This window comes from Copadichromis virginalis, linkage group LG20 (genome assembly GCF_057382275.1).
Source record: "Copadichromis virginalis isolate Kocher_CV1m ecotype Utaka linkage group LG20, C_Virginalis_male_GT1.1, whole genome shotgun sequence".
Lineage (NCBI taxonomy): Eukaryota > Metazoa > Chordata > Actinopteri > Cichliformes > Cichlidae > Copadichromis > Copadichromis virginalis.
The window spans coordinates 3748461-3765487 of record NC_140637.1 but is presented as its reverse complement, the minus strand read 5'-3'; the positions used below and the strand labels follow the sequence as shown (position 1 = coordinate 3765487).

At 42.9% G+C, this 17027-nt stretch overlaps 3 protein-coding genes across 3 annotated transcripts; 1 reads left to right on the top strand and 2 right to left on the bottom strand.

Annotated features, from left to right (window-relative positions):
* The first annotated feature begins 226 nt into the window (after positions 1 to 226).
* inavaa (innate immunity activator a) lies at positions 227 to 8948 on the top strand. The gene is made up of 10 exons (XM_085444106.1): positions 227 to 579; positions 4346 to 4443; positions 5708 to 5841; positions 5930 to 6052; positions 6138 to 6363; positions 6453 to 6506; positions 6787 to 7012; positions 7218 to 7367; positions 7469 to 8132; positions 8689 to 8948. Exons 2-10 carry the CDS (start codon positions 4380 to 4382, stop codon positions 8779 to 8781), a joined length of 1734 nt encoding a protein of 577 aa, XP_085300232.1. The 5' UTR covers positions 227 to 579; positions 4346 to 4379; the 3' UTR covers positions 8782 to 8948.
* A 1937-nt stretch (positions 8949 to 10885) lies between these two features.
* On the bottom strand, positions 10886 to 13476 carry irag3a (inositol 1,4,5-triphosphate receptor associated 3a). Its single transcript, XM_085444555.1, has 13 exons — positions 13465 to 13476; positions 13315 to 13378; positions 13169 to 13241; positions 13049 to 13076; positions 12650 to 12790; positions 12431 to 12562; positions 12148 to 12331; positions 12033 to 12073; positions 11882 to 11932; positions 11662 to 11795; positions 11470 to 11583; positions 11131 to 11241; positions 10886 to 11043 (listed from the first exon to the last, which is right to left on the bottom strand). Exons 1-13 carry the CDS (start codon positions 13474 to 13476, stop codon positions 10938 to 10940), a joined length of 1191 nt encoding a protein of 396 aa, XP_085300681.1. The 3' UTR covers positions 10886 to 10937.
* Positions 13477 to 14567: 1091 nt separating this feature from the next.
* On the bottom strand, positions 14568 to 16516 carry rpl10a (ribosomal protein L10a). Its single transcript, XM_085443648.1, has 6 exons — positions 16433 to 16516; positions 15931 to 16002; positions 15760 to 15840; positions 15133 to 15281; positions 14873 to 15045; positions 14568 to 14777 (listed from the first exon to the last, which is right to left on the bottom strand). Exons 1-6 carry the CDS (start codon positions 16435 to 16437, stop codon positions 14607 to 14609), a joined length of 651 nt encoding a protein of 216 aa, XP_085299774.1. The 5' UTR covers positions 16438 to 16516; the 3' UTR covers positions 14568 to 14606.
* Positions 16517 to 17027: the final 511 nt, after the last annotated feature.

Below are 17027 nucleotides of genomic sequence, written 5' to 3'. Positions count from 1 at the left end.
TCATTTTAATTATGTTTTATTTATGTTAATGTGTGAATGGCTCACACTGTACACAATTCTTCATTATCATGGCGGAGGAAAGAGGAGAGCGTGGTCTTCTCGGCCAGCACTTACCAGCCAGCTGTCCTGTTTCTTTCTTTCTTTTAACAAAACTTTGCCTCTACCGCCTCCCTGTCGCCTTTTGTGCCTTTTCTCAAATGAAGCCCCCCCTCAGCAGTCGCGTGCTGTGTCAACAAGCAAAGCGTGTCTGGAAAGTCTGCAGCGTCGGACCAAACCAATACAAGAAGCGAGGGGGGCGTTGCAGACAGAAAAAATAAAATCTCATTCGGTTAAGCCGAAATTGCTACTATTTTACAAAAGCGTGAGCTGTGACTTAAATGTAAGTTAATTCAAAAATGAATATTTTTACATAAATACTGAAGCAAAAATCAACAAAGCTCGCCCGTAGTTTGATCCAGAAAGTGGACTCGTCTGAAACAGATGTCCGGAGCTCTTCCCTCACATCTGACCAGAGAAAGTTTGAACTCTCGCTGCCTCAGGAAAGATGCTGATGTAGAGGAACAGACCGCGAGCTGAAACGTAAGTACAGACTATTTTCTGTGCGTTAGCAACACCCGCTAAAAAAGAAGAAGTCATAAAATAACCGTCGATGTTAATGTAAACAGCAAAAAGGTAGGCAAAGCTGGAAGTTTTTATACAATTAAATTTTAGAGAAACGTTACTGAGCAGTTAGCCAAACTGGCTATTTGTGCGGTATATAATGCTTAAAACAGAAATAACTTCAAGGGATATGCTATTATGACACATCTAAACATTTCTCTCTTAATCTCTCCTTTAATCCATCATAGTTTAGATGAAAATCTTTTTCACTTTTTATTTCACTGCTTGTGTGCTTGCTTATTTTTACACTCATATAAAAGCGAGCTAAGCTAAACCATAAATATAATGTGCCTTGTGTTGATATGTGTAGATTAGTGAGCAGCTATGAAATGCTTATTTGATTTATGCGTCAGTAGTAACGACCCACTAGTATAATATGGTCTGGCGATGATACAGAGTAAGTACACTCACTCTCAGTACTTGAAAACATGCAAATCCAAGACTTTTACTTGTAATGGATTACTGGGGTGTGGTGTTTTTACTTGAGTGAAGCACTGACTACTACAGACCAGAAAAAGATGTCAGAAATACAACCACCAGACTCAATAATAACTGGGCTGCTAAATGAATGAACAGGTTGCTTTGAAAGATAAACAACCCTGCAGGACTTATGGTTGGGAAAAGGCTTGTCAGTACCAGCTGTTTTGTTGTCCTCAGCAGAAGAACAAACACAGACAGGCATGAAGTGTCACTGTGATGCTGGAGACAACACCTCTGTGTCGTCCTCCACTTCTTTTGTGAGTGGTGGGCACTTGAGGGTGACAAGCTGTAACCACATCCCGGCGATGGTCTGAGATGACCATCAGTGTCCATTCAGAGGCTTCAGAAATGATGACTCAGAGGGACAAGGTGTCATGAATCATGATCACCCCCAGCCAGTGTTTCAGCCTCTGGAGAACAATGGAGGATCTCTTCTGGCCTTTGGTATTTACACTGTCACTGGGCTGTGACAGAGCTGGTGTGTCTGGTCAGCATATGGCCTCCAGTGACTGAAAGCAGATCGGCTTGGTGCTTATTACCCCTGCATTGTCTGCCTGAAAGTGTTGTTCTGAATGAAACTTGTCAGAGGAAAGATGCTGACAACATATCAAGTTTTTGATACCATTCCTTTTGAAGCTCATGCTATCACAGCCTCTTTTACTGCTCTTTTCAAACTCAGCACTGCTTCTTAAGGCAAGGATCTCACTGCAGTGATGTCCTTTGTAATACAATACTTCATTTTTTTCTCTTGCCTGCAACTCCCCCACTCTGATACATTTTTCTTCCAGCAGCATATATTGTCTACAGAGCGGATCCATTTTGCTGAATGGATTTTGGCTTTCCATGAGACTCTGAAAAAAAAAAGAAGGCATGCTGTAAAGTCGTTTGGTTTCTTCCATAGTATCAGCATTCAGAAGAGAATCTTAATTACAGGGTTCGAACAGGCCTCGGTCTGGTTTCAGGCAACCCTCACGGTCCCCGTTGGTAATTCCAGGGCCGACCACAGTGGTAATGAGCACGGAGGTGATGGCTGCAATCCAGGAGTACGCAGCTCCAGAGGCTCATGGGAAAGGGTGGTGGGGGAAGTCTGGGAGACAGTAAATCCACATTGTGATCTCTTGCCATAAACATCAACTTCCGTAGATGTTACACAGTCATGGTCCAGTGACCAGTGAGGATGGGTGGGACAGTCATCTCGTACTCCTGATGTGTTTCTAGGCAGACATCATAAGCAGTGATCAAACACTTCCCTGAATTAAGATGTTTTGACTACATCAATCAGGTCTTCCGGGTGGAGACTGTGCTATCAGCAGCTTTACTTCAGGAAATGGACTGCTATTCCTGTCACAGTCAATCGTGAAAAGTCTTGGGGTTTTTTGGCGCTCCTTTACAGCGTAATGTCAACAATCCCACGGCTCCAGGTTCTTATGAAAGCTGTGACGAATGGCATCAGCGTTTTGGCAATAAACTGCGACTTCAAGTGAGAGTTTTTCCCAAACTCATCCACACACCCACCAACTCACCCACTCACTCACTCAATCAGCCTAGACCTCCGACCACAGACTCTTGTGAAAGTCTTCAGACAGTTATGGGGTGTAAGTGGGTAAATCCCACATTACCCTGTCTGTCTCTGATTACCAGGCTGGATTCCTGTTGACGTATTTAGCTTTAGATTGCTGCAGCATGGAGCCATGTGTCTGGGAGCAAAACCTTGCACCTTAAAATCTCAGCCCTGCTCCATTCTGATACTCTCTCGCTGTCTCAACAGCCTTGTCTCAATATTGACCCGGCACAGCCGCTCAAGCCACAGTTGTCAGCAGATATTGCGCCTGCAGCAGATTATTTAGGCTGGTTTTGGGACACAGGCCCTTTGTTGCAGTGTTGTTTTACTAACTCGAGCTGCTTAGCTGTGTTCCATTGTGCCACTGGCTGCTCATAGCTGTGTCAGTTCGCATGAGTTGCTGTTTTGAATGGAGAAAACCTATAGGACACACAATAATATCCTGTCAGAGAAGGTTTTCATTCACACAGGCTCTGTGCCTTCCTTGTCTCTACAGGAAAAGGCCTGATACAATCACCAAACACAGGAGCTAAGGATTATACACAGAAGCCTTACTGTCATGTGGTGTCTATTTTCATGGCATCTTACCTCCCCTTTTATTCCTGACCAGTGACACATCATTCACTTTTCGAATGAGGTTTGGCTGGCCCAAAAAGTTTATGAATATGTGGCATTGATGCAAGGCAAGGAAATAACATCCTTTAACCATGTTAGAGACCATAATGTTGCCTCTTGTGATCTGCTAGCTTTTTTAGAAGAAGTCTGAGACATGTGAGATCCAAAATAAATTAAATGACCTACAAAATTGAGAAAATAAAGGCAGCATTCTCTGTCTCCGCTACCCTAAGGTAATATCAAGACAACAACCACACACAGACTCATGGTCTGAATGTAAATGGCTGTCAGCTTGTTGAACGCTATTTCCAATTTGTTGTTGTCACTGTCTTTCTCTTCTTGCTGTTGTTCCACTCCACACCTTGTTTTAGTTCATTATTAGTCACATGTTTGCTGGAGAGCAACAATGGGACAGAGCGGGTCATAAACAAGAATTGTGTCGGCCAGGTTTTTGTGCTCAGCATTGCACAGGAGTCAGCAGGCACCTTGTGATCTGATGCTGCGAGTACAAGCCCAGCATTTAGACATTCTTCCACTTCAAAGCTCCCAGGGGGTTTTCTGGACACTGGTTGAATGGGAGCCGAGGAAGGGGTGCACAGGGGGAACAGGTGCAGTCCATAAGTGGGGTAATTCCCGCTGCCATCTGCTTTCTTTTTCGGGGTCTGGGCTCTTTAAACGCCCTCTGACACGCCTCATGGCGACACACTCCCCTAGCCGCAGCCGCAGCATGCCCCGTCACCATGGCACCGTGATTCAGATTAACCCCGCACATGTGCCGAGTCAACCGTGGGGGTCTGCTTCTTTTGTGAGTGAGCAAAGGGAGGGCGACAGGGGTGGAGGAGGGGGAGGGAGATGGAGAGCTGCACAGATAAGTGTGTAAAAAGGACACTTGCCAGTCTTTCACTTTTGTTAAGTGAAGCAGCAGAGACAGACTTATCAAATCCATGTGAGGGGGAATACAAGCAGTTTATTCCTAGCAGTAAACGGTCTCATTTTAGTAATCTGAATAAACTTTGTTGTTTCCAACAGGTATATATAAAAAAGTCAAGAGCAGAGAGACAAGATGACGGCCATCGAGAGTAAAGAAGAGATCAGCGACACGGACAGTGGGATTATCCTAAACTCCGGTAAGGACTGTACTGAACAGATGTCCAGTCAAGTATCTGCATCTTTCATTTTTGCAGATTTCATACTGTTACTTACAACTAAGAGTTTAATGGAATTTGAGGCTCTTAGCTATATTAACATTTGAGAAATGAAATAAAAATAAATAAATCAGGTGACATTTTGTTAAATAAACTTATATATTTTTACTTTGTAAATATGTAATTGGGACATTTTGTCTGACTTTCCTCTAACATACTGCATCTTTAGCATTTTTTTAAAAGTTTGTTGCTATTTATCAACCCACGCTTTACATCAGTACTGATGTACTATATCTGCTGTAGCTCCAGTATCAATACTGACATAACAAGATAGCAAACTTCTTAGACCGCTACTCAGTATAAGGTTTCTGCGATAGCTGCCCTGTATGAAAAGTATTGGCAGTTTCTATAATGCTTAATCCACCAGTCTGTGCAAACAGAATGATAGTTTTAATGCTATAATATAATTAATGTTGATATTCATAAATGTTACAAAAAAGCAGAAGAAATGGCAAAGCAGATTGTTATTATTTTTTATTATTAAGAAGCAAAATTGTTTGCATTCCTGAACAGAAAGTTAAGTTTTAGTTGTTTAATGTTATGCTTGAGTAATTTCTGCCTTCTCAGAGAAGTTCATTGTGCTGGCTCAACTTTGGGTTTATTTTATTTTTTAGCTTTAAAAATGTTTTTAACAGATTTCTCAAATATTTGCATTTTCCTCTTTATAAGCCCTCTGTCTATTTTAACTCATTATCAGCTCACATAAGAATAATACAGTTTTAATATATGTGGAAGGTACTGTGTGTCTTTCTGACTCTGTGTCTGTCATGAAACTAATTGGAGGGGTGGAGCGTGGGCAAAGAAAGACTCCATTAAACTCTGTGGATTAGCCTTTTGTGGAAAAATGATCTGTGTTTAACTATAGTATTTAATACAGATTCATAATGTAGTGCATTTAAAAACATCTCGTCACAGCAGAGCAAATGTTAGCTTATATGACAGCATATGATGCAGACGGGAAAGTACAATACAGCTTCAGTATTGTATATAATGACCGTGTTATACGGGGTATGAGAATAAATGTTTGCACATCAGTTGTGCAGCACTGGCTGAACTGATAAAAACACTTTATATACACTATATAAAATATAATAAAAAATATAACAGTGAAATTATTTTTAAGTCATTTTAAGTCAGGTTCAGACGCAGACGCAGGTAAAGCCTGATTTTGTGTGTGTTTTTGCAGGTCCCGACAGCCCCACGTCCCCAGTGAAGGACCTCACCACCCACACCAGAGCCCTGAAGCTGAAGCACCAATCTCTGGAGGAGCGTTTGGAGATCTGCCTGCTGGAGCTCCGAAAACTCTGCATCAGGGAGGCAGTAAGTGACTCCTGGATTAAAGCTTTAAATCAGTATTGAAGATTGCTTCTTTTTACATCATAACAATACTTTTGTTTTGTCCTCACAGGAGCTGACAGGTGTACTGCCCTCAGACTATCCAATGATGCCAGATGAGAAGCCACCACGTGTTCGGAGGAGAATTGGTGCTTCATTCAAGCTGGATGAAGGTCTGATCCATCTAGATAAACAGGTACAAACCACCATCAGTGTTAAGTGTTAGTGGAAAGAGTCAGCACATCAGCTGAGATGTAAGGTCAGAGTTTGTCTTTTTTTAGCACTCAGAGTTGCAAGTGCTGGAAACTGAATTGGCCCTTCAGCGGCAGATTTTTGAGGCAGCCCGCAAACTCTCGCTTGAGGAGAACCTCAGTAAGCCACAGAAGAAGGGCCGGCTGCAGCAGTGCAAGAGGGAGGAGAAGAAAGTGAAGGAACTGCAGCAGGCCGTGTTCCAGCATAGAATCAAGAGTGAGTGCAACTCACCCAGCGTCAGCAGCCAGAACAAAGGTGAGTGACTTTGCTGCCCCCTTCAGGCCAGGCTGTGCAACATGCAGTGCACTTAATGGAAATGTAAAATGTTTGGCGTTTGTGTGCAGATCTGTGCATGTCTGATGACAGCTCACTCTCCGATGTGGTGGCGCTGGATGATGGTGAGCTGAATGATTTTAAGGTTATCATGACATTCATTTAAATATGCAGTAGAAGAAAAGACAGCTCTGATAGAGCATGGTGTCACATTCAACACGCAAATCATTCTACATGTCTTTTTATGAAATTAATTGCGGGTCATGTGTAAAAACAAATATGGGTTTAAAATTCCAAAACTCACTTTAATAATGTGATTTAAATATTTTTAAAAATAGTGAATACTCTACTGACTTGTTTTCCGTTTAGAAATCATTATTTAATGTTCTCTCCAATCCTGTATAGATCTGGACATATCCAGCCCCCTTTCACCTCCAGTGTTGGACGCTTCATATTCAGATCCCCTTCAGCTGTCAGCCCAGACTGTGCAGACATCGCACCAGTCCTCAAGCGAGCTCAGTGTGGAGCATGAGCCCGCTCCCATCCAGAATTCCCCTTGGAAGGAGTCCAGTCTGGACCATCCTTACCAAAAGGCCACCAAACCTCCGTCTGCCTGCAGCAGCAGGTCCAGGTAAGGACTGAAGAATGCTAACAACTAGTGAAATACACTATTATACTCCAAGCTAGATTGTACCTTATTTTACAGTTTTCCATTTGATAGATGAACTTAGATGAAATCAGGTGCAATGTCAGCCTTCTTGTGCTGGATTAGCACATAGTAAAGCTTCCTTTTTCTGAATGTGTGCGATATCTCATGTCATGTCTCCTGTGTGCAGTAGCCCAGCAGCAGCCCAGGTGTCTGCAGAGAGCATCAGGATTCCTCTCACTCAGTTTGTGAAAAACTCTGCCCTGCGTCACAGCAGCTCCACCAGCGCCCCCTCCACCCCGGAGCTGTTCATACGCCGGCAGTACTCCCAGTCCTTCAGGTACACAGACAAGTTATGTCAGAGTCATTTGTATTATCAGAGGAATTAAAGACAATAATGTTGTATTAATGTTTCAAATTTTACACAATATCCCTTCTCAGACTTCCAAAAAGAAAGCCATCTGACGTGGAGCGTTTCAGCTCAGAGAGCAGTCGAGGTCGAGCTAGGCTGCCCCAGCGACGCTGCGTGGCTGACTTCATGGTGCGCTCCCCGGAGTACTCTCCTCTGCGTCCTTACCAGTCCAGCTCTGAGGACAGCAGCTCAGAGCACTCGTCATCCTCTAGCATTAGCTCTCCTGGCAGGGAGAAGCCGACTGAGATCCCAAAGCTCTGCCCACCGCCTTACGGGTTCCACTTTGGAGCACAGAAGAAAGGAGTCTCTCATTTCCCCAGTATGCACAAAAATACGAGCACCAGCTATGTTAAGGCAGCGGCGGAAGATGGACCCCTCTCCCCGCAAGCTCCAGACATGGGGAAGTGCTTCATCTCTACTGTGGCACGCAGCACTCAGCAACGACAGTGGCAGGAGGGGACACCTTCACCGAGAAGCATCTTAAAGCCCCCTCCGCCTTACACCAGGCTCGTGCGGACGCCCTCGCTGAAAGAGTACCCAAACCACGCCGTGAGGCTGCTGCCCCGGGAGGTCGTATCAGAGGAGCTGAAATCGTGGCATCAAAGGAATCAGCTACAGAAGCTACTGCCAAGCTGCGGGGAACAGCAGAGCGTTACGAGCCCCATTTCACCTCACCTGCCTCCTTTTGCACAGGTAGGTACAAGCACCAGCTATGTTAAGGCAGCGGCGGAAGATGCATTAATATGTTTGACTCTTAACATATTAATGCATTGAAGCTGTTACTTTCGTAAATTAGATCAGTGATTCCAAAAGTGTGGGCTGGGATACTGCAAAGGTACTCAAGTTAGTATGTGTGCCGTTATTTATATAAAAAGTCAGGTTAAACTGGTAGTAGGTGGTGGTTAGTTTGTGGTATTACTCGTTACACTGACCTAAATTTAAAGCTCTTTTATTGACGTTTGTGTCCTAGTGATATGTGGGTCACACAATGGCATTAATGCTTTGCATTTGACTGGGTAGCATTAGCAACTAAGAGCCAACAGCCTGTGTTTTTATGTTTTGGTTTGGGTTTTTTTTTTTTCAAATACATCACTTTCTCTTGTTTTTTGATTAGAGGTTGCTTGGTCCCCATGGGATTTCTGGCAAATTGACACATTTTCACTTGAAAACAACATGAAATATTTTTTACTGAACTAGATTAGAGATCTAATGTATTTACAATGTGCTGGCTTTGTGACTTTTTTCACAGGGTTCAGGTAACCTGGTTCTCCAGAGGGCTGTAGACGGGACTCCCCTTCAGTGGTTTGTTGCCGAGGATGCTGAGATTGTGAGCCAGGTGTAGCTGACACGCCTAAAACCCCCTGCAGTATGATGACTCATTCCTTTATTTATTAAGTCTTTGGACTCTCTGTGAGATTGTTTGTTGACATAATGCAGAAAACGTGGACCTGTTGGTATCACTGATTAATTTAATGTAAGGTGGTATGCCAGTTTTATTTATTTGGTAATACATCTCTAATATACATTTCTAATATAATTTTTGACTTATATTCTATATTTATTATTTAAAGACCCCCCCCCCCCCCTTTTGCAACATAGACTTATCACTAAAACTATGATAGCCACCTATAAGCACGCACAGCAATGAGTTTTTAGAGGTATATGTGTAGATATACATAGTGAAATTTGTCTGATAATGATGTGAAGTGAGCTGAATCTTAACATTTGAATCTTGCTTATTAACTCCTATTAACCACTGATGCCTTTAAGGGCAATTTTGGTGAAAGTTTTCACTGCGGTATGGTGTTTCTTACTAACCGAGTGATTGTATCAGTTTTGATATGTTTTGTATATTTATAATAAAAATATTACCAAAATGACCCATCTGAGTGTATCCCGCCTCTCGCTTTATGTATGGGCTCAAAGTGTGGTCATAAATATTTTGTACTTGTAAATCAGGATTTGTATGTGTAAAAAGAATTTGTGTGTGCGTAAAAAAGATTTGTGTGTGGACTTAGCCAAAAAGTACGTGTGAAACTCTGCACTCAAGTTTCAAGTTACAAGTACGAATTTTGACCCTATTTTTCTTCCTTTCATCTGATTGGCCAATGTCATGTCAATCACAAATTTAATAATCCAATAGGAGAACAGAGGGGTTTGGCTATTGGAGGGGTGCGTTATGGAGCTTCAGGTCCTAAAATGCATATACTATTATATATTGTACATATATTTATTAGTTTCAGATGTAGCCATTCTTGTATTTTGCTTGTTTACATTATTGTATTTTGCACAACTCTGTTGCTTGTGAAGCTCGCACACAAGAATTTCACTCACATGTGCTGTACCAATGTACCTGCACATGTGATGTGACAATAAAAGTGATTTGATTTGATTTGATTTGAGGGAATAAATGCTTTTACATGCCAGTCCAGCGTTTTCCTTCATCACCTTCATGGAAAACAGTCTGTGGTGATTTTTGTTTCACAGGTTTACCTGCTTAATACAGGGACCTCCAAAGCCTGGGGGGGGGCAGTGTTGTGGAAATGACACAGTCTTCACTAGTGGAGATAGTTACAAAGCTTTCTTCGTTATGAATTAACGATCCATGTTTTTATTGAACATTTGAAGATAAAAAAACAAACAAACAGAAACTCTTGTAGAGGACATAAGGTCAGAGATAGAAACGACAAGGAGCAGGTGCATCTAGTACAGGTAGAGCTGCTGCAAAAACCCACAGAGCTCAGCAGCCAGCGCAACTAATTCTGGATCCTTTGCTATTAGTTAGCATTAGCAGCACATGCTGCATCCGATGTGTAAGGACCTTTATGCTGAGCACTGTGACTCACAGCAGTGGTCCTGGGTCAGCCCTGACTTTGTGTTAAACTAATCCTAAAGTAACAATGGTATTTCTAACCACTGATATACCACAACTTTTTCCTTTCAACAGCTGCTGAAAGTTACGGGGACCTAGCTTCTATCGGACATTTATATAGAGATCCTCCAGCTTCAAACTGTATTACCCTTCAAGGACCTGCAGTTTAAAAAAGCGCCCCTCAAACAGCCAAACCCATCTGTACGCTGATTGGAATGTTAAATTTGTGATTGACATGACATTGACCAATCAGCTGAAAGGAAGAAAAATAGGGTCAAAATTCGTACTTGTAACTTGAAACTTGAGTGCAGAGTTTCACACGTACTTTTTGGCTAAGTCCACACACAAATCTTTTTTACGCACACACAAATTCTTTTTACACACACAAATCATGATTTACAAGTACAAGATATTTATGACCACAATTTGAGCCCATATTTATGACAGCTGAACTGGATGAGCAGCAGAAAATGGATGGATGTTACCAAAATGTATGATTCCCTGTGACAAACACAATGAACGACCAAAAGCAGGGCATCAAAAACCATTTTATGTTTGTTTACAAATAGCCTTCAATTGTCGACGCACTAATTCACGTGAAGCACTGATGACTGTGTTTCATGAAACTACCACAAGAAGTAACTCAGTGTTACGACACAGAAAATCACAAACGTGCACAGGAGAACCAGCCGGCAGCGCTGCAGCCAGTGAGTCAGAGGATGTTGCCTCCACCTGAAGAGAGCAGTCGGTCAGTGTTTATCCAAAGTTATCAGAAATAATACACGTTTGAAAAAGAAGAAACATGACGTGTCCACTTACATCCCCACTGTGGAGATCCGTCTGCAGATATTTGCCATCTTTTTCTCCCTTCCTTTGTTGGATAAGACTGCTTTGCCCCTGTGTCTGTGCCGCAAAGTATCCAGAGAGAAGCTGTAAATATAAAAGCACATTCCTCAGTTCCAACTTCTTGAAGCTTGTGATGCTTTTTTGTTGATAAAGTTGCTAATGCTGACTTTAGTAAGAGCTGTATTTGTCAAACTAGACACAGGCCCCAGGGCCAGCAGCAACCGATACTGACACGAAACGCTTCAGAAATTGGTCAATACTGCAGGCTGTTGTGCCTCTCAGTTAGTCCACCTCCTCTGAATAGTGCCATACTTTTTGTTCAGAGTCTTGCTGTTGTTCACTGGTTTTGATGGGGGGCTCTCTGGGGTTAGGATGGGAGCGGGTCCTGGAAGAGCTTCTGATGGAGTTTCATCTGGATTGTGCGGCCTGAAGTAAGACATGTTCGTGATAAATGTTACCATGTAGTTAGGATACCAAAAAATATGCCTGTTGGCTCTAGTTCACCTGTCCTCCACTGAGTATCTGTCGTCCTTGTTCATGAAAGAGCAGCTGGACTCTGAGCTCATGGGAGACGGGCAAAAAGGGACAGCCTTCTTGCTGGAAGAGAGACGCTTTCTGGAGTCTTGCTTTTTCCTATCCTGGAGACAAAGAAGACCCTCCCTGTGGTTTATGGCTGATAACATGAGAAAAAAGCAGGAAGGTTTATTCAGGAAACCTCCCTTACCTGAGTTTGGCTGGAAATTACTGATACACAGACCCTTCTACGGATGTGCTTCTTGTTAAAAAACAAACAAACACACAGATAAAAGGCAGATTCAAGTTCAAAAGATTGCTTAAACCTACATTAGACGTTACAAGTATCCAAATATGCATACCTGCTGAGTATCTTTCTTTATGTTGTCACTTTCCTCTTGATCTACAACAATAAATCCAGCAATTACTCAAACTTTGCACACAACTGCAGAAGAAAACAAGTGACAAGAAACACACCACTGATGCAGAAACCTGTGGAGGCTCTGGGATCTGTGATGTTTCTGCAGGAGCCCTGCTGCTGCTGCTGCTGCATCATCATCCTTCTGGCTTCTTCCAGCTCAGCTAGATTTCTGTCATATCGCTTCCTCAGGTGCTCCACGTGAGCCACCATGAGTTCCACTGCTCTACTCACTCGAGCCTCCTAAACAAAGCAGGAAATAAATAGAAAACTCCTACTCCCAGTGCTGGTCCCAATATAGCAGTAACACTTGTTTTTAACTGAGCCTGACCCATAGTGTACCTGATGCACGGCACCGAGCACCTCTGCTGTGTTAGAGATCCGTTCCACGGTGCCTCCGAGGATGTCCAGGGACAGCTCCAGCTTCTGCAGGATCTCGCTGCGCTTGTTGTCCAAACACAGGCTCTTCAGTATCTGAAATCCCACAGGATTACACTTGTATTTGCAGCCTGCTGGGACCAAAAGGACTCACTACAGATAATAGCCTGCTACGTACAGTACCTCCAGGGTCTCCCTGCCTCTGCTCAGCTCTAGCTGGATGTTCTCCTCAGCCAGGTTACGGGCGTGCTCCTCCGCCTGCAGCCTCTGCTTCAGGGTGTACTGATCACAGCGGAGAGACAAGGCGATCTGAGAGAAAGCTGTCTAGGAGAAGAAACAAAAATATAACAACTTCATTCAAGTTCTCAGCGTCCTCCTGCATTTCAGATACCAGTGGCTCTGCCTGCTGTTGAGATTTAAGGATAAATAAACTTTAATGAAACCGTAGCTGTTCAGAAATACAGAAATCTTGAACTTATAATCAAATAATCCTGTATGTAAATTTTCAAGTGCAGCACATTAAAAAACAAAGTTTAAAACCTACTGAATGGATTTAATGAAGGGGAAGTGTAGACTACTTACCTCCAAATCCTTCTCTGACATCTCTACACTGTTAGGAAACAAGAAGTCTGACAGTTTGATATCACTTCTAATTAAATCTGGCGGTTATCATTTGGTTGTATTTGTACGTATGAATGTCACCTATTGAGGCCGACGCGCTCTATGATGGGCAGCTCACTCCAGCTTGCGATTGGCGGCTCCTCTTGGCTAGTTTCTGTTAAAAAGTTCAAACTGATTTAGAAACTTTTTAGACCTTTTAAAAAAATTATTATTCTTAAGCCATTAACCTTCTCCGCTGTCGTCACTGTCCGGCATGTTGGGCAGGTTGTAGCTGCTTATCTCTGCCTCTGGCTGAAAATATTTGAAAGACATTATCAGCCCTCCGAGGTGTTAAATGACTGATTAAAGGAACGGGTAGGACAGCTGGTTAGACTCACCTCAGCGCTCATTACTGCGTCAGCCTCTTTCACCAGAGTTAAATCCAAATGTCAGAGAAAGCCTGATTACAGTATTCAGATTCACTTCAGAGTTCACAGTGGACTCTTCATCATTTGTGAAAGCACAAACATATTCTCACGGGTCAGTGTTTGGCTCATTTGCTCCTCAGCCTTTCTCCAGTCATGAGAATAGATAATCCTATTAAGAGATCCACAATCAGACCAGAATAGGACGACTGGCCCAAGAGGCTCATGGGAAGCTGTGTTTTTGTATGTGGTAAATTAAAACTAGTGTTGTACCAGTTAATAAATCAAATGCACCAATTCCACAGTTCACCCTGCATTCATACTATATAATACACCATGTTATACTACACTCTATATTCTTGTAGGAGCAAAGGGAGTAGCTTGTTCACTTAATCTCATGAATAAATAATTAGGTTTTAAAGGTTTCAGCAGGACAGGACACAAGGGTACACGGGTCCCATGAGGGGATTACATAGATCAGGAACCGTAGATCTTATTAACACTCCGCTTCCCGTTTTTCACTCTACATACACATTTGTGATCTGCATCAGTCGAATATTAGACCTTTATTTACCCAAGGCCATTGGAGGACAGTTCAAGCTTTTTGCACTGTAGAGGCTGGTGAGAAAAAGTGTTTCATTTCAGGCTGTGTCCATACGAAATGACAACAAACATCTTGAGGTCCAGCTAATGCACGCCAAAGCAGACCGACAGAGACACCTAATGGCCATGCACCAAATATTTGGGATGAATACCCAGGCTCACTGGACTGGGTTGGTGGTTCAATCCCAGGGCACTCTGGTATTCCCGCTGAGCCCTGAGTTGGCCCTGATGTGTTCATAGAAGGGTGCATGTTGAGGGAAGAAGCTTAATGGTAGAATGAGGCATGAAAACCTGAGGCCCTTCCTGTAATTTCTCCCAAAACCTGAATTTCACTACATTATACAGACTAAAGTTAACAGAGTTATGTAACTATGTATTACACCGTTACACACAAGTGAATTTCAGATTATCAGTTAGTGATACAAGACCTCAGTAATGAAATCTAAAAAAATAAATCACTCAGAGCAGCCGACTTTGGAGAATCTCCACTTTTATTAATAGAAAAACTGTATTTAGTAGAGGCGCTGGGGTTTGCCCATGGTGCTCTTGACGTAGAGGGCACGCACGTTCTGCCAGTTCTTCTTCAGCAGCGACACCAGGAAGTTGACAGCCAGGTGGATGTTGTACACAAGTTCGTCTTCTGTCATCTTCACATGTCCTACGGCCACAGCCAGACAAAGCACCTACAACGAGCAGCAAGGTTACTCCACACTGATCAACTTCTTCAAACCAAGTGTTAGATAATGAAACCATAAAGCCAGGAAGCAGCAGAACACACCTTCTTCATCTGGAATTTGATGGTGGACTTGACTTCATCCACCTTTGTGTTCAGGTTCTCATTGTGGGTGAGCAGTGAGGGGAACTTGCCGGCCTTGTTCAGCCCAGGACCCAGGATACGAGGGATCTGCTTGATCAGAGACTCAGAGGCCAGGAAAGCATCATACTTCTTGGCTGGAAGAGGAAGAAACAAGCACGTTAGGAAGCCTTGACAGACTTTGGTCACAGATGAGGCAGTTTGTAATCTTGTGGACACCGTACCGAGCTTCTTGACCAGCTTCTTGTTCTTGTTGAGCTTCTTCAGAGCCTCGATGTCCATGTGTGGCATGTCGGCAGCTTTGGCCTCGTCGCAGTGCTGCTGGTCTCCCAGGATGCACACGGAGAACTTTGGCCTGGGGAGAGTCTTCAGCCTGCATGTCAACAAAACATTTTTAGTGACTGTGCTCACAACCACTTTTCAACCTCTGAGAAATAATCAACTCATTCAACATGTGATGATATAATTTGACCCTTTATGAGACCACCTGACTTTACTGTGGAGTAGAAAAAGTCTTACCCATACCACCACAGGGGCTGGCGTCCAGCTGACCTCTTAGGTGATACAAAGCAAAGTGGTCGGCATGAGGGCGTGAACTTAGCAGCTCAGCCACTCAAAGCCTCCCCTCATGTTTTAAGACCCAGGGTAGGGGTCCGCCTGCTTCGCCTTCCCCAGCAGAAAGCTGAGTAAGCTCAGTCAGACTACCCAGAGTACTTCTCCATGTCTGCTCCTGGCCTGTCTGGACTTTGATTTTTAATGTACTACATGGCCGTTAAACAGGCCGCTGTGATAATCAGACAGGGCTGGAGACGCACAGGGAAAAGGGTGGGTGAGACAGTAAAAGGTCGAACCTGACAGTGCCGGAGAAACGCTTGTCCTTCTGGGGATCATAGTTTTTCAGGCTGATCTGAAGCTCCACCGACTCCACAAACCTACAAAGAGATGACAGGTTACACACATGTCCGGTATTTTCAGTATTACACTTTAACCATTGGTTATCACAGCTGTTCGGATCTGCTTACTTCCTCGGCTTGGCCACGGAGCCCTGCAGGACCTCCTTCACGGCTTCATATAAAGTATCCCTGGAGACCTTACTGTAATGTAGAAAACGTCAGGAAAAAAGTTAACGTCACTAGAAATGCCACCAAGAGAAATAAGACGGCTAATGATGCTAAAGCACAGCGCTAAAAATTCACCAAGCAGCCACAAAAGTCGTGAAAAAAATATGTGCCGGTTATTTAAGAGCATTAAACTAAACAGCAGAGATTAGATGAAGACTGTAAATGTATTTTAAATACGCGGATGACGACGGATTACATTTGAGAAACTTAGCGCGCTGACGGTGCACCGGCGATGAACCGGTCCCATGCCGCACCTTTAACGTCAATAAACTACAACATACCATGAAATACAAACAAAGCCGGACAATATTACGACTCTACGTATCTAGAAGAATAACACAGTAGAGAAAAGCGCGTTTAAAATGAGGTTCTTAATCATTTATTGGGAAAAATGCGGCCTGACCTCATCTTGGTAGCTCGTCGCTCTCGTCGTGCTACGCTGGAAAAGGAAGTGACGTCGTACGTTACGCGACATAAAGGCGATCCGTGACGTCATCAGAAAGCGCGAGCTTTTTTCCCAATAGAAATCAACAAAATCTATATCATAAAACAGCAAGCATAAAAATATCTATTTAGTAGTAATTGAAAAATGTGTGCCTGTGAAGAAACATATACATAAAAATAAAATACCTGTAAAACTACATAAAGATTCTTACCTACTTATAAAGCTAAATAGTTACATAATAGCTACATAATTCAGCTGTCTTTGTCAAACTTTGTCATTACAGTTTTTATGCTGTTGTAAATTATAATATCAAAAGTTGAGCTCTGGCTGTTTCAGGTACTTTTTTTTGTTCCAAAATGATAGTCCTGTGAAAAATCCCTGACAATTTCTATAAGGATAAAGAGTGTAAATGACAACCAAGTGCTGTTAATCAGATGCATTTGCTTGAACTCCCTTATAAATCAGTTTTCTTGTGTGGAGCATTTAGGTATGTTAAACCAAACAACATATCGGCACAAACACCTCATACCAACTGGTGGAGTGATGATCTGTG